The sequence below is a fragment of the Chamaea fasciata genome, unplaced genomic scaffold, assembly GCF_029207755.1.
Source record: "Chamaea fasciata isolate MVZ Bird 193981 ecotype frontalis unplaced genomic scaffold, bChaFas1.0.hap1 SCAF_7, whole genome shotgun sequence".
Classification (NCBI taxonomy): domain Eukaryota; kingdom Metazoa; phylum Chordata; class Aves; order Passeriformes; family Sylviidae; genus Chamaea; species Chamaea fasciata.
In genome coordinates this window covers 56,540,841-56,557,765 of record NW_027094092.1, presented here as the reverse complement: position 1 = coordinate 56,557,765, position 16,925 = coordinate 56,540,841, and the positions used below count along the sequence as shown (strand labels likewise).

General features: G+C 42.5%; 1 protein-coding gene across 3 annotated transcripts in view; it reads right to left on the bottom strand.

Moving 5' to 3' along the window:
• KCNH5 (potassium voltage-gated channel subfamily H member 5) overlaps window positions 1-16,925 on the bottom strand; it is a 250,681-nt gene that overhangs the window by 216,176 nt on the left and 17,580 nt on the right. For 2 of the 3 annotated variants that reach the window (XM_066189005.1, XM_066189003.1), the window contains exons 3-4: window positions 15,555-15,661; window positions 11,134-11,262 (exon numbers count right to left, since the gene is read on the bottom strand). In XM_066189005.1, coding sequence (XP_066045102.1) covers window positions 11,134-11,262; window positions 15,555-15,661 — 236 coding nt within the window. Of the gene's footprint in view, window positions 1-11,133; window positions 11,263-12,008; window positions 12,080-15,554; window positions 15,662-16,925 lie in introns of those variants that run through there. The other variant, XM_066189004.1, reaches the window with a different exon arrangement.

The following is a 16,925-nucleotide window of genomic DNA, read 5'->3' as shown; positions in this document are numbered from 1 at the left end:
AAAACCCTTCCAGCCTCATTTAGAGGCTTCACATTTTCACATTTCTTTCAGCCCTGTGAAACACATGACTCTGGACATTGGAAGCACAGAATACACTAACATGACTTTTTTCTCCAATTCAGCACCAAGTCCAGCATTATTTTACCTGCTCCAATCTATCCATCTGCAATAGTGTGAAAAACGTACCAGGTTCTTTTGTCTCCTATTTACAATCCAAGAGAATTAAAAACACAGCAACAGCAAGATGCTGGGTTATGAGTGGGAAGGTGAAAATGCATACAGGCTGCCTCGTGTCTGAAATAATCTGCACAGGGTACATTTCTCTCTTTCTTGACCTTGTTGTAGACTAGACAAGTTCAGAATTATATTTAAAACCAATGTGTATGTTTAAATAGACCGGGGAAAATTTGCATAGCTGCCTACTGCTGTCAATGGCTCTTCAAACGATTCTCTCCTTCTTTTCCTCTATAGACAGGCACTTGAAAAGAATGGTAATTTTATCCCGAGTATTAGTGACCGCCTGTCCTCACAGATATTTTCAGTCTGGAAGGAGTAAAGGAGATGCACAAATAGCAGGTGCAAGAGGGGCAAAAACAAAAATGTACTCGTGAGAAAATGCAACACTCTTGATGCTCTCCTCAGCTCAGCTGGATTGCATCTTTCATCCACAGCTCTGCCTGAAAAATAGCACCCTGAACTTGCACCATGGCACTCAGCTTCTTGGGGAAAAAAAGCATCATCATCAGATCACACACCAGATCAGGCTGCTTCTCCTTACAAGCAGTTAAACTGGGTGTGCCACACAAAGATGTGAGCCACCTCAAATGCAAAATTCTGGAATAGCATATAAATAAAATGATTGTTTTCCCTAGTTCTCTTTAATTACTTTCTTATCCAGAAACAAAATAAGAAGTATTTGTTCCCCCGCTTTTAAAAAAAAAAAAAAAACAACATGATCTGCATTCATTTTCAGGATCCAAAACAACCATTTCTTAAACAGGAACATAGCAAAATATTTGCCTGTTTCTATCCATTATTCAAAGTAAAATTACTGCATCCTCAGTAAACTGGACATTTAACAAGAACAGGACATGAAGAAGGCAAACATGTTGATAGATATGGGCTAAACTAGTCTCTGCCTTGGCCCAGCTGTAATGCTGCCCTTCCAAGCAGGCAACTTCCTTCTTCCTCCATGCATTTTAGACACAATTAAATACTTTACATCACTATTCTCCATGTCTCTTGCCCTAAACAAGACTGGCAATTGGACAGTCCTCTGACTGTGGGTCTCACTGAGACAGAGATGACTTTGTGACGTCCTTCACACAACAGCTGACGCAGATGTTTCTCTGAAGAGAAATAAAAACAGGAACACCAAATTAATTTTAAAAATGTATTTTTTTTCCTAAACCTTAGATGCTGTGACACTGATTGAAGCTGTTGATGTTGTGACAGGATGCCTGGGGGAGTGCAGGAGCACGAGGGAGAGGTAGGCTAGAGTCAGGTGAAGTGCACAGAGCACCCAAACACCTCCTCAGAGGAGGGAAAGCTTCCCAGAAGGGTCTGAGGAGCTCATTTAGCCACTCAGTGGTGTGTGAATGTATAGATTTACACACCACTACAGAAACTACACGGTGCCTGAGGGGGAAATGGTATTTCAAGGTTAGAACTCGATCCTTTTGTCCCTCCACCACCACAAAGTCCAAACCATCCCACTCACAACAGCATGTGCATTTTCATCAGCTACTCTTCCAACGAGAGCAGTATTATGGCCACACATCTTTGTCCCTGAGATCCCGAATCCATCACTCTGTTTTACACTGGACAGCTGGGATGGGCTCAGCTCTCCACAGACCTCCCCTCCACTGCTGCACTCGCTGCTTCCTCTCTGTGCAAAATCCTTTCCAGACTCATATAGAGACTTCACATTGTCACATTTCTGCCGGCTGCACCCTTGCACTGCCACAGGGACCTCTCTCTGTCCTTCTGGGTCACCAGCCTCCCGTCCCAACAACACACCTTGCAGCAGGATGCAGCACACAAACATCCCCACCCATCTCCAACGCCCCTCCTCATCTCTGCTGCCTTCCCTGGGTAAGGAGAAATGCCAGCCAGGTCCAAGATGTTATGGCAGGGCAAAAGAAGAACCAGAGCAAAATCTGTCCAAAGAAAGAGCAGCAAGGGAGGCTTCCCCAAGCAGAAGTGATGCTTGAATGGATGAGACAGAATCATTGAATTGTTTAGGTTGGAAAAGACATCTAAGGCTCTTTTCTAAAGGTTATGTGGAGACAAAACCTTGGAATCAGAAGGATTTCCAAGCTCACAAAACAGAAAGAATTTTCAAATATAACTAAATGGGATAAATATTCTAAAGGGATAAAACCTTTCGAACTCTCACCATAATTTAATTAGGAGTTGAAAATTTGCAGTCTCTCTGACTGGGTTTGTGTACAGTTCCAAATGCAGCTCTAACCACCCAGCTAGCAGCCACACTGAAAAAAAAAAAAAATTTGTTCGCGAACTATATTACATTATTTTAAAGCTAAATTCATACATCAGAGTTTATGAAGAGTTTAAAATCTCAAGGTGAAATGTTAATATCCTTTATGGTGCACTTGTTCTGAAAAAGCTAGACATGACTAGCTCCCCCAATAAAGCATCAGTGTAGTTCTACTGGGTTGCAATTAACCTTTTTGTCAGGGTTTGTCTGGTCTTAAATAATGATGACTTTTAAACCAGTATAACAGGGAATTATCCCTAACCTTAGGCTGCAGGGAATACACTTGCATTAAGAAGTATATTCTGTGTGAAAAAAAAAAACAATTCCAGCAGTGTTTGTGTTGATTCCTGCCTGCAGGAGCACAGGGAACAGATCCCAACCACGGAAAGATTGTTCTGATATCCTTGTGAAGCATGAAACAGTTAACATGCAGAATGCTTAAGTAATATATCATTCATGACTTACCCACAAAAGCAAGCACTGCTCAGAATTAGGAAGTGTGGAATTCAATTGGTAACACAGATCATCCTTTGGCATAAATAGTTTGCACGCATAAATCCCAACTATTTCTAGACTTTCAAGCAGTAAAATCATTACAATGGCTGGATGTTTGCTCTTTACTGCAGGCAAAGTATGTCTGAAAGAGCTCACTGTCTCGTTGAAAAACTTAATAATCCTACTATTGGGGTTTTAGAGAGAGAGAGGAATAAACAGGGTTCCTGAATAAACAGATTAAGAGTCAAACAATGTTCAACCATTCCCATGGTGCAGTAAAAATATTTCTGGACTTAGAGCCTATTAAAATGAAGTTCAAAATATTGGGACACATTTTCGGAATTGAAACTCTGTGTGTTCCACTGTCGGATAATGCGCTGCACTCCTGGGATAATTTTTACATCCAGCCTCTTTTCTTGCTCAGTGTTGTCTTCGCAGTTACCATCCACCCACTGCAGCTGCTGGGGAGTTCAGTATGGATGAAGAACTAATGGGTAATCTTGGGCATATCATTTTATCTCTCTGAGCTTCAGTTTCTCCTCCTTAAATTGAAGATAATGCTAATTACCTAATTTGCAAGCCATTTTGAGATCTACTGATAAGAAGAGCTAAGATTTATATAACTCTAGACTATACTAGGTGCACATTTTAAAATTACAATATATTTTTAAATTTAAATTAAATTCTCAGCCTTAAATGTACAGTGCCCAACTTCTTACATTTCACTTTTCTGCAAATAAGGCTAAACTTTATACACAAACACACTGGCCACCGGGGAATTTCTTCCCAGAAGTGTATAAAAAACAGGTGAAAATCTGGGGAAGAAGAAGGGGAGGAAAAAGAAAATACTAATTGCTGTAAATGCCAGTCAACAGGGTTTTAGGAGTTGGTCAGATAGGAAAGTGCTCATCCTATCACATCACCTCATCCTGGTTCTGCATTTGTATCACCCCAGAGACATTGAGTGGCCGAAGCCTCTTGCACAGCAGCTTCACCAAACTGACCCTTGCATGACACTCTCAACAAGCCATTGAGGCCACACAGTTCAGTCAATTACAGGTTAAATGGGTGAAGAACTTGTTACTGGGCAAGTATTAAACAAGGGGCAGTGGAAAAAAATAAAAATTTATTACTGGGAGCCTTCTGGACACCAGTGGCCAGGCATCCTATTCAGTGCTTGTCTCCAGGGTCTGAAAGTCCTTATAAAATGACTGATAGAAGTGTCAAATGACTGGAGGGTTAGAGGAATGGTAAACAGGACTGAGGACAGTCAAACAGACTGGTGTGCTTGATAACTGGGCACGCGCCATAAAAACATGTTTCAAATGGAAAACAGAGAAAAGCAATGAAAACTGTAACTCCAGCATGGGAGGGGGAAATGTCCCAAGCAAAAAACAGTTCTGGAAAGGATCCAAAGGTCTTGGTAGATGAGCAGTTCAGCATGTAATTGGCTTTGGCAAAAAGTCACCTGCTCCTTGGATACATAACAGTAAGAACTGAGCTTGGAGGACGGGCAGTAATGAGGAATTAGCTGGAAACCCACCCAGCCACAATAATTGCTGCAGAAACTCACTGGGGACCTGTGAGGCTGAAATCCAGGCCACCACAGCTTCACCCCTACTGCTGCCAATGAGCTGGATTAAAGGGCAGCTAAAACATCCACGTATCTGCCATCACCAGACCTCCAAATTCAGTCTAGACAGAGGTTTAAGGAGCTGAATTTACTTTATCAAATGAAGGCGCAGTGATGAGCTGATTATATGTGTAAATGTCTTAGTGGGACTTAATACAGTGGAAAATAAGACATAAGAAGATGCCACTGCAAGAGGCTGAAGCCAGGCTAACTTGACACTTATTTAATGCCAGAAGCGTAATGGAGAAGCACAAAAAGTATTAAGTAATGCAGTGGATGCTCAGCCTCTTCTAAATCAATACTGGATGCCTCCCTGGAGAGAACGATACAAGTTCATGGGTTCAGCAGAGGAGCAACTTAGTGAAGTGGAATGGCTTGTGTTACACAGATCAGACTTTTAAACTCCACTACATTTATACTTATTATTTAAGATTTGGCTGATGAGTGTTCAGTTTTCTACATACAAAGTGTATCCATCTACAAACAGCTGCTGCTTCAAAGATCAGCTTCCAGTTTAATTCATTCTCTCACAGGGTTAGATTTCATTTCAATGGGATTTCATTTTCATTGCATATTAAACTTCCAGAAATTTGCAGACAGTTAATGTGCATTGATGGGTTGCTGATGGAACACACAAAGGGCTCCAAAGGCTGTATCAGATTCAGAAAAAAAAAGTACTTCATTTCTGTGAAAGAAACTAAACAACCCTGGATATGGAAATTCCCTCTTCTTCATCTCGGTAGGTCTCCAGCAGCAGTAAAGCAAAAAAAGATACAGAGAGGGAAGGGGGAGTGAAAATAAAGCCTTGGAGCCTCACTCCTAAAAGTGAGGAAACAACTCTCTCTGTGACTATTCAGCCTGTGCAGTGTCTGCAGAAAGTGCCAGCAGCACGTCACTGAAGACATAACTGGGATGAATAACAGGGATGTTTGTCCTGCAGGAACAGGAAAAAAGCAACCTTGGAAGGTCCTCCAGGCTACTGGCAAGTTGTGCCAATCCCAAATAGATGGTTTAAAATACTATCTAAAACAGTATTTTATCTAAATATTATCTAACTATCTAAATACTAGAAGAGATTATCTCTCAGCATCATTGCATGGAGTTGTCTGCTCCTGGCACTGAGAAAACCCACCGGGTGTCCTGGCAAATGCCCATTCTTGTCATTCCACCCCCCCACCAAAGTCCTTTCTCCCAGCCCAGGAGTCCCTGGATGCTGCCCTCTAGACCCAGGGGAGAATGGAGAAATGGAGGTGATGTCCTTGCTGCCTGGAAGGGAGTGAAACTGCAGATCCCAGCAAAAGGAAGCTGCATGAGGACAAGCGGGTCTCTATTGCAGTGAGACCCTTGTTTTTACAGCCACAGAAAAGTGCAATAAAAACATGTTAAGGATATCCAAATTGTAACTTATTAAATTACTGTGATGGATTACTGTCAAGGTGATGTACTCAACAGGGTACACTGTGCTTCAGCTAAAGGTAGAAACCTTATTTTCATGCTCTAATCCCTCCACCCACTTCTTCTATTATCACCAGGATTGATACCCCCTCAAGGAAAAAAAGGTTCCCATGTGCAACTAGTTATATATGCCTAATAACTTGCACTTATTAAAGATAAAAAAGGATCAGAATTATAGGCTTAGCAAGGATTAGCAAGCCATAAGTGAGTATTTCTGCAACTACTACACTTTTTATAGCCCTGTCACACTCTGAGATAGAGCTGTATCATTATATAGAGTTACATAATCATGAAGAGTTATATCACTGAAAGCATTACAGCATTGTCCCAGACAGACTTGATTATCAGAGTCTGGCTCTATCAAGTAAAAAGGAAAAAAAAAATCAAAAAATAAAAGAAAAAGCAACCTCAGGATCCTGCTGTGCCATTTCCTGATCCCATCTGTTAACAGCACACCATCCTGAGTTGTAGGGGGCTCGTTAAAACAACGTTGCATCCTGATTCAATATCCCATCATTATTCACTAGAACTTCTCCATCACTCCAGACATGATGAGCCTGATACTTCACTCCACAGAGAGTCCAGATAAACCAGTGAGAACCCCAGCCAAAAAAAATTCTAGGTTTACACAAGGCCATGTTTTTTCTTCACTGATGATAACAAACGGAATAAAAACATTGCACAAGTAGGTGAAACTCTACTATTAACCAAAAATGCTGGTCTTTTTTTTTATTTTTCTGAACTTAAACTTTCTGCTCAATAGAATCTGCAGCACTCCTGGCTTCAAATGGTGTTAACATTTTAAGTGGCCCCATTCACCCTTCTAATAGTTAGGGCCCAAAAAAATGGCTTCATTTTTTCTCCCTGACAAATAAACAGAAGATTATTACCACTGTGTGGCTTTGGAAGAATTGAAAGTCTTCACATGTTTTTAAAAGGCCATTGGGTAAAGACAGAATAAAAGCTCAGCAAGCTGATAAAAGCATCCAACTGTGACCCGACAATGGTACAAACATTAAAAAAAAAGATTCTTCGGGTTTTATTCGCTTGAAGAAAATACATAATAGGATCTTTCATATGCTTGTAATGGCCTTCCACCTCTGCTGCGCACGGCCTCGAGCCAGGACACCTGGGGATCTGGCTCTCTGCCACCACAGGTGGGGCCCGCTGCTTGCCTCTGAATCCAGATCAGACAAATGTTCCTATTAGCAAAGAGGAGCAGGAGAAGGAAAGCAGAGATCAGACAAACTCAGCACAGCTCCTTCACCAGAAAATAAGGCACTGGCCCAGTGACCACCGAGTGCAGCGATTGCCTCCTGCCTCACCACGAATTTTCACACCTCTTCTTCTGCTCCCAATGCCCAGCTCATCAGCCACTGGCTCAGGAGCTGGTGCACTATAAATCAAAAACCAAACCAATGGAGGGTGGTCTCTCTATCCTCCAGACCTCCACAGCTGCCACTGGCACCTTCACCCAGGAGGAAACACATCAACCAGGAGGCTGAGCCTTCCTTCCATTATCGTTTTCACTGCTTCTGCTGGAGTTGCTGGGGGGTTTTGACATTTTTGACTGGTTCGACACTTTTTAAAGTAATTTTCCATTTACAAGGAATGGCTTCACAGCACTTTCTGGTCACTGTTACATTGCCATACATCACAGGTCTCCCACGCATCGCCCAGCAATAATAGATTGGAGCACAAGTAACAAGAAAACAAGTCAGCCCAATCTTTAGCGTCGACTGCCTGTACCCTCTCAGAAAACAAGGGGTTTGATCTCTGTCACTGTATTTTATGAGAGGAAGGTGGCTTTTAAATATCCCTTTTCTCCAGTCTTGCTCACAGTCCAGTAAGTTTCAACAGCTTGCTGGTCTGCAGCAAATTTACAGCCTCCTGGGTGAGCCCAGGAAAAATTTTCATTACTGTTACTGCCTCTGGCAAAGTTCCCTCCTCCTCATCCTCCTCCTTTCAGCATTTACAGAGCAAGTGGTGAGCACACAGGTAAGCAGAGACACACACCATCTGTCACAGTGTCCCAGACCTCTCTGACTCCCCCTGCTCACACGGGGCTTGTCCCTGTGAAGTCAACTGCATTTTTTTGCACTCAACAAACATGTTTTTAAGCCCACATCAGGAAAAATAAATTCCTACCTCACCCTGGCAATGTGAGACAACTGTTTCATTTGTCTGTCCTGTTTTCAGATACCCCACAAGCTGCTCAACACTTTTGGGCAGATCTGCATCCTCAGCACCACTCCCTGTCCCCCAAACCTGCTGTTCCCTGGCAGGGTCTCCACAAGATGCCAGATCTGGCCAACCCAACCAGGAATTTCCAGGAGCAGGGACACACAGACACTCTGCAGTGTAGATTCAATCAGTGGCATGATTTAACTACCTCACAGGAGTGTGATATACTGAAGCGTCACAACAAAGCAACACACCTTTGAACAGTGCAGGACATTTTGGTACGGGGAGATTATTGCATAATGGCATCAATATTTTATTCCTGCTGAATTTTTTATCTCAGATTTACTGCTCCCATAAGTAACACACAGTAACTCATCTGCACCATAGTTATGTATTATGTATTGCATGGTCCTGGCAGAATTTCTTAAAAAATATCCTTCTTAAAAAAAAAAAAATAGCTCTTTCAATGGCAAATCCCAGCACTCAACAGCAGTATTTTACTGAAACTCTTTTCCACAAGACTTTAAAAATTCTCCACTACATTTTAATGTATATGTTTACCAATCTCATAATTCAAAAAGAAAGTGGCCTGGCAGCTTCTAAGCATGTTGTAATGTTATCTGCAGGGACAATGAATTATGTATCTCTCATAGCACCATGTCTGACACAAAAACACTATGATCCCAGTGCGGTGGGATCCCAGAGACCCACAGGGTAATGCAACAGGGCTGTTTTCCCACCCCTGTAGTAAAGTGCTGCAAATATTTAAATATGTTTTCCTTATATCAAGGATGCAAAAGACAAGCTTTAATTTATACAGAAGCAGAAGAAAAATCGGGTCGGTGGTTTGTAATGATGAGGTTTGTTGGAGGCACAGATCAATGCTCTTCAATGCTGTAATCAAAGCACCCCGAGCAGATTCTTAAGGCTCCAATTCTATGCTTTAAAGGCACAGAAAGTGGGAAACATGGCTGCACTGCCTCTGCGATGTTCTGTTTGAGTTTTGGGGGCTTTAGAGTATGACTTTGATAGAAGTAAGGGCTCTTTAGACATAGAGCCAAACCTCTTTGGCTGCTGAGGGCAATATTTTGTGATGTCCACCATTAATACCTGGCATTTTAACTAATGGTGCCCTTCAGTGCAGAGCAGCAGCACACAAGTCTTGCATTTCACTGCTATTGCTCTTTCCCATAGAAACAGGTATTCCTGTTCTGGATGTCACACAGGTTCTGCTCCTCCTCAGCCACAAGATGCGGAGGGGAAGAGCTCAGCCCCTGGAGCACATCCCTGCCTCCCCAGGGAAAGCAGCAGAGTTTGAATCTCCCTGGCTGAGAATCCAAAGGAGGCAACATTCATCACTTCTGCATTTGAAAGCCACCTTCAGTATGTTTTCTCTGTCGTGCTGCAGACCGACACTTCTCAGTGTGACTCAGTCCTGCGGGAAGTGGGGCAGAGCAGGGAGAAAGGGGGGATTTGGGAGCTGGTTCCATGTGAGATACATCTTGGTTCCCCCAAAAAGCACCAAATAGGAAACCTTACAAGAGGATTCTTGCAAAGACTGGCTTTTCCCTTGATGAGCTCACCCTATGTATAACATACACTACAGCAAGGAGCCAGTCCCATGCCTTCAGATACCTATTAAGTCCTTTTAATTAACTGGAATTTACCCTAAAAAAACTCAGATTATTTCCAGGCAGAAGAATTCCACATTATGGAGCTGAAAGTGCAATAAAGAACATGTGCAGGTTGCTAGCTAAATTGTAGAGGCAATAAAGTTTATGATGGCTGAGAAGGTATTCCTATATCAGGATCTTATAATTTTATGGATAATACTCTCTAGACAAAAAAAAAAAAAAAAAAAAAAAAAAAAAAAAAAAAAAAAAAAAAAGTCATATTTAGTGTTAGCTGGGAGGGAAGTCTTTGATTTTAAGTCTGCCTTTATAAACTGACTTTTCAGTTATCTAAACACTTGTGCTATCTAGATATTAAGAAATTACTTTAAACGCTGTTTGCATTCAAATGACACCAACTTTATCCTAAAGAAGATGGCTCAGAGCACACCAGCTCCAAGTGAGATATCAAGCCTTCTTCAAGCATGAAGGGAAAAACATAGTAAAGAATTAATCACCAGGAGGCAACTTCCAAGAGAGGTGGATAATATCCTTCTTTATGTAAGCGTGCATTGTTTCACCCAAAGCAATACACATGTAAACCTGACAGAAGACACGTGTTTTGTGACTAAAGCAGAGGAAGATGCTGCCAGATCCTCTGTACCTTTCCCCACCAATTTCTCCTGCAAGGCTGCAGGCCTGGCCATGAGCTGTGCAGTGACAAGAGCATTCCAACAAAATCCTGCCCTGCAGCTGGTAAGTAACAAGCACGATGCCCACTGCCATGCAGTCATCACTTCTGAGCAGCAATAAATGACTCAAGCAAGCTGTTTCTTCCACATTTCACCTCCAAGAGGGAGAATGGGAAGAAATATCAGCATCTCATCACAGGGAGTTGGAATTATTTTTTCCTGAAAAGATAACACCTGTCCCATAACAGAGAGATCTCCCAAAACAGCACAGCATTCAAGCGACTCAAAACTGTGTAATTTTTAGAAAGTGCCAGCTGTAGTGATGAAGAAGTGAATAACAAAGAAAAAGGAAGGCTTGTGACTCTAGAAAAATATTGGTAGGGAATTTCCACTCATGGTGATTTATCCTATTTTTTTTGAAATAATTTAGGACAGTGGCACTGAAACTCTGACAGGTCATGAAACATTTCCTCAATTCCAGACACAGATCACACACATGAAAGGTCTGAGCTCAAGCATTTACTTCTATCATTCACAAAAAATAGAAATGTATTTCATGTTTACCTTTTGTTGAATCATCTTCAATCGGTTGCTTGAATAAAGTGATATCCTTAAAGGTGCACAAGAACAAAACCACTTTTTCATGCTCATTTCTTATAGGTGCAATTTGCATGTAGAACCAAACTGGGGTTCCTGGAGCAGAGAAAAAAGTGACATTGGTATGTGGTAGAGCACAAACTACCCCCAACCCATAACATTTACACATCATTAAAACAGGCATGTAGTTTAGGTGTGTATCTCAGTATTTCTGCATCTTCCAGAGTTTTCAATTTTACTTCCTCCAAGTAAAACAACATATTCCCATTTTTACAGCTTCATTAATCTAACTAGATGATAAACAGAGACAGGAAGGCATATAAAAATTAATTCTGAAATAAATACATTGTTCTTCCTCTCTTGCTCTTGTTTTTTCCCAGCATGTCTCACAAATTTAGATCTGAAAGGTAGCAGGGTGAGAAAAAACAGGTGGATGGCATCTTTGATTCCCTCTTTACGTAATATGGAGCTATCAAATCCAAAAACAATGGACTATACTGCGAATTGCTCCAGATTTTATATATAAGAGGACCTGAGTTGGACTCTCAATGTCCTATATCAGGACAAATCAGATTTGATTTCTTTCTTGTGTTTCAGGTCACACCTCCGATGCCCAGTGCAGCACTCTCCCAGCACAGCTATCTCTACTTAACTTCTGAAACGAAACCAAGTGTTTTTCAAATCCTACCACCCATCAAATAAACAGCCAAAACCAGCCCTTGGTTTTGGAGAGGTCAGGTTGGCTTTTGGTAAATCCCCCCTGTTTACTGAGGGCTCCTGAAGGTGCTCAGGAGCTGAAGCTGGTCTGCCAGGCTGACACACACATGGCAGTCCCTACACACATGCAGGTGTGCTCCACAAGGGGTGAAACCCCAGAACACTTGGAGGAATTTTCCTAGAAACATCCCGTTCCGTTGCAGGGCTGGGAATGTCAGATGTTCTCCATCCAGCAAAGCTCCGTGTCCCTCCCTCCCAAACAAGCACCTACACACGCTGCACCATAAATGCCTTCACAGGCAGCTAATTACCTCTGGGATTTGATGTGCTTTCAGCCAGTTGACAGTATGGCTTTTCTCCTGAGCTGCCTGGGAGCTGACACATTGACACGAGCCTCTTGCCCACTGTTATCCCACACCGGCACTGCTGCCCCCCCTCCCCAAATCTCCTCTGATGCACCAGGTCTGGGAGCTGTGCCAGGAGCTGCAGCATAGATCCCAGAGGGCAGAGAAAATCATTTGGGCTAGGACTACAGTGGGGAAGATTAAAACCCACAAGGGTTTATTGAAATTCAACCGGGATTAAACCAGTAACTCACTACCAGTAAACTGGAGAAGTGGGAGAGATGTGGGACTGCTTTCTGTGATAATTCCAAAGCCATTATGCTGATTACTTGATGATCTTAACTCCCAGTTGCTAACCCAAGACAAAAGACTTCTCATAAGTGCTAAAACAGAGTGCTGCAGCTTTCTGAAGAAGTAACTTGCACTTACACCTGGGAATCCATTGTACCCTTTGAGATGAAAGCAAGTAGGCAAAACACCCTGCACAAAGGTGCTGACAAAAATCAAAGACAGAGGCAAGGTGGCTACTGCTGTAGAAGCAGCAAAATGAGGAAAAGCAGATAAAGGGATTTCCTGAGCATTACCATATAGGTTTCCTGAGTATTGCCATATATAGAGAGAGGCATGCATAGACATATATACATACATATATATATATATATATATATATATGTATATGCAGGCATGCCTAATGTGGTTGGTGAATAGTTGTGTGGGCAGAGATAAGGACTAAATAATAAGGGAATGCAGCAAAGCAGAAGAGAGTTATAGCAAGCCTTCAAGCTTTCTTGAAGCTGGAACCTGCAAGCTGGGTTGGAACACCGATGGGAGTGTGAAGGCGGCAGTCAAACAGATGCTGCTGGAGAACATCAGCCCCTTAAAGATCACCTCTTAACACAGCAGAGAAGGATGGGAAAACAACCTGAAAACCTCAAAATCTCCCTCTGCCAGAAGCAAAAGGGAATGAGTAAAGGGAAAAAAAAAAAAAACCCAACCCACATTGTGCCCCATTATCAAAAATACACAGCACACCTGGACCTACAGTTTGAAAATGTGGGTGGGAGGGTGCTCTGAAGGCACTGCGAGCTTCATGTGGGTGATAAACACAAGTCCTTCCATAGAGAAACCACCTACACTCTGCAGAAGTGCATTCATACCAACAGACAAATAATCTTTATTTCCTTCTCTGCTCCAATTTTCAGCCTGGAGGATAAGCAGGCAGGGTCTTGAAGGACCATCTCCCACAAGGCTCAGAGAATGGCAAATAGAAGCAAAACCCTGAACCCAGTAGCTGCTGAGCTGGAGCCAAGAGGTGAGCCTGTTAGCATGAGTGAGCGGTTGAGGTTCTGGGCTTTGGGTGATGGAGAAGAAAGCTGACAACACATGTTATGGATGGAAAGTGACTCAAGCCCAAAGAGGGTTACTGAGTAATTTTCCATAAAGTCCTTCTGTAATCCTGCATAACTTATGGAAAGTGTAGGCTTGGGGATCTGGGCAAAGGTGAAGATTTTATTAAGGCAACTGCAGCTCAATAAATCTCTGCAGCAACATCAAGCTCCAGCAGACAATCCACAACCCAAAGCAAAAGTGTCTGCCTTGTTAAAGGAAAGTCACCAAGAGAACACTTTTTTTAATAGAAAGGAATTTAATTCAGGGCCATTCTAGAGCAAGAGCTGCTCCAGAACAAGAAAACCAGGGTTGGGAAGAGCACAGGGTCTCTGGGATTCACTTTGGAAATCACATGGACACAGGGCATGGCAGTGTTGGGCACCACCACCAGCAAAGACACCCAACATGAGACTGTCCCAGGAAATTCCCCTGATGTGAGGGGGCATCCAGGTGACCTGCATAGGAAACGGGAAGAGAAGCAGAAAATCTGTGGAACAGACACATCCATATGCTTAAGAACCAAAAAGAGGTCATTTGGAGGGCTCCCCTGGGCACCTGCAGGAACAGCTGGACTTCAGATCTGCTCTGGCTTCTCTCTTTAATTAACATTTTGGCTAAAATGCCTTGATGCAGGCAGAACTGGTGAACTCTGCGGGCATTTCCTGCTATTTTAGTGCCCACACAGGAAGATTTAGTCTAAAAAGGGAAAACAGAGGTAAAGCATAAGAGGAGGTGTCCAGGACACTCCCTTCAATGTCATGAAAGGTTTAGGTGAGTTTGCAGTGAAATGGACTACTCAGGCAAAGGGAGCTCTTTCCTGATGCAAAACATTCCCTTCCCTCAGCCACACCATGCAGGGAAAAACTGTGGTAATCCCATGCCAGCATCAAAGCCCACCCAGGGGAAGCATGGCCTCAGATTCTGGGCTCCAGGCAGGTGAACCAGGGGGAAAGATCCCCAGCCCCAAGGTACCTGCATCCTGTGCAGGGCACTGAGAGCCAAACTGAAGAGAGCATCTCCATCAGGATTGGTCCTGGACTGCTCTTGGCCACCAACCCAGTCAACTGGACTAATTCTGTGCAGAGTAGAGGACCAGCTTTTCTGGAGCGTGTTTAATCTGAGTTTTGGCTTTCTATCCTGGGAAGATGGTCTGTGCTAGTGAAGGAGGCCGTTCATTTCCATTGACAACAGGAATTGCAACCATCAGCTCAGCAGATCTGTCCACCATGCGTAAGTCCAGCATGAGGCCACACAACGGCATGGGCTGTGTTGACAATGTGCTCTAAGAACAACAAGCCAGTACTTCCCAGGACAGCAAATGTGACTGGAATGGCTCATGGTTAAGACAAAACAAAGAAAATCTCCAGTTCTGGCAACTTCCTCCCAACCCAATGCCACCAAGAAGAAGGAACACAGGCCCTGAATCTCACTAAGCTGTGGAAGTCCCTGGTTTTCTAACTAATCCCTGGGCTATGTGCCAGGCCTAGTACTCTCCCCAGAGCTTGTGTGTGCTGGTTTACAACCACGGAGGCATCTCGACACCGCCGGGAGCAGCCACTCACAGCAGCCAGGGCCTGGGTTCTCACTTGTGGAGACATGGGGGAGTTTCCTGAGGGATGTGGGGGAACCTCATTCTGCATTTCTTTTCACTTATCCCAGTCAGTTTTCCCTGCAGGGAAACAATCCTCAAAACTAAATTTATTTTTGAAAGAAGGAGTCAGACTAGAGATAGCAGGGAACAACTACTATTCTTGGCAATCTGAATGCTTGGCCTGAAAAGAGAGCTCTCTTCCTGAGCTGTGGCAACCAAAATACGTGTTTCCTCTCCAAATCTTGCCCCAAATTTACCCATATGTCAGAATGAAAATTTCTTTCGGTCTGTTACACATTTTAAATATGCTTTTTCACTCCCAGCACCACACACAAATATATACATACTGTTTTTCTTGTAGAGGAGAATTTCAAAGCAGTTTGACTCATAGTTGTCAAAAGTTTGTCTGACTTTTTCAATGGTCTTCTTGTCTGTCAGTTCCCCATACATAAAACTGAAAAAAAAAAAAAAAAAAGAATTTCTTTTTTTTGAGACAAGCAACAACATTGTTACAGTCATCCTAAACAGAAAAAACATTGAAGATGCTACAAACTGTCATTTACCAAGGTTTAATTATGATTTACACTCCATTTAAATATTTAGAGTGTCACAAGGACACCTACAGTAGTGAGTAACCATGACCATCTTCTTACTGTAAATGACTGCAAATAAATCCAACATAATGCTTCATTAAGTGCTTTACTGAGTATATCTTAAAGGATGTATGGTTAGAAAAAGAGCTGACAGCTTATGAAGCCATTATCACCACAGCTGCAGGCCATGGCAGAATTGCTGTCAAAACAGAGAAAATTGAACAAAACCTCTAAAATCTCCCAAATTTTGTTCAATCCTCCTAAAAATCCTTCTGGAGGAGGGATGTTAGCTACTACAGGTAAAGGCTGCTGGCTGAATCGATGGCTGCAAGTCTAATCTTGTCAAGATGCATCTGGGACAATAAGATAATTGGAATTCTTTTACTAAATACCAATACAAATAGAGGTAGGATTTAAACAGTGAGGAGCAATGACTGTAATGTGTAGCTATGTCTGCACTACTACCAAATAACCAAATTCATCCTCATTTTCCTTACTGTATGCTGCATTTCCTTAATAGCTCAGTGGAAAATACTAAAAAAGCTTTTGGAGACTCATCCCTCTCCAGGCTGAGAATATAAAAACTTAATTTTAACTCTGCTATTTCTTGCCACTTAACCACCTCATCTTTGCATTCTTTTCCAGGTCAGACCTCCAGGTGGTGTAAGCAAACCCAACCCCCTGACCTTACTTTTGACATCCTTTGTAAGGAAACAGCCAGGCTTTTATTGTCATTCTCCCCCGGATTAAAAATAAGTGAAGGCTGCTCTGTGCAAATTCCCAATTACAGAACTGAAAGAAAATGGAACATCAGATAAAAGCTTTCAGACACTTGGATGAATATACTTTTAATTGATCAGACTTTTTCCTTTGCCCCCACCCATTCTCTTAGTTCACAAACAGTTTGAGCCTCAGCTGAAACCTCCAGCACAAAACCCTGAGAATATGAAAAGGAAAAGCTATCAGTGCCTCTGTGGTTTCAGTGCAACTTCTCTTATTGATCAACAGACCTCAAAAGGTTCAATAAACATTTATTTTATGTCTACTGCTCTGAAAGAAACAATAAAACAACACAGTGGTTAGAGGCTCGGCAAGCATTAAAGTACTCAGTGAAGGCCAGACCAT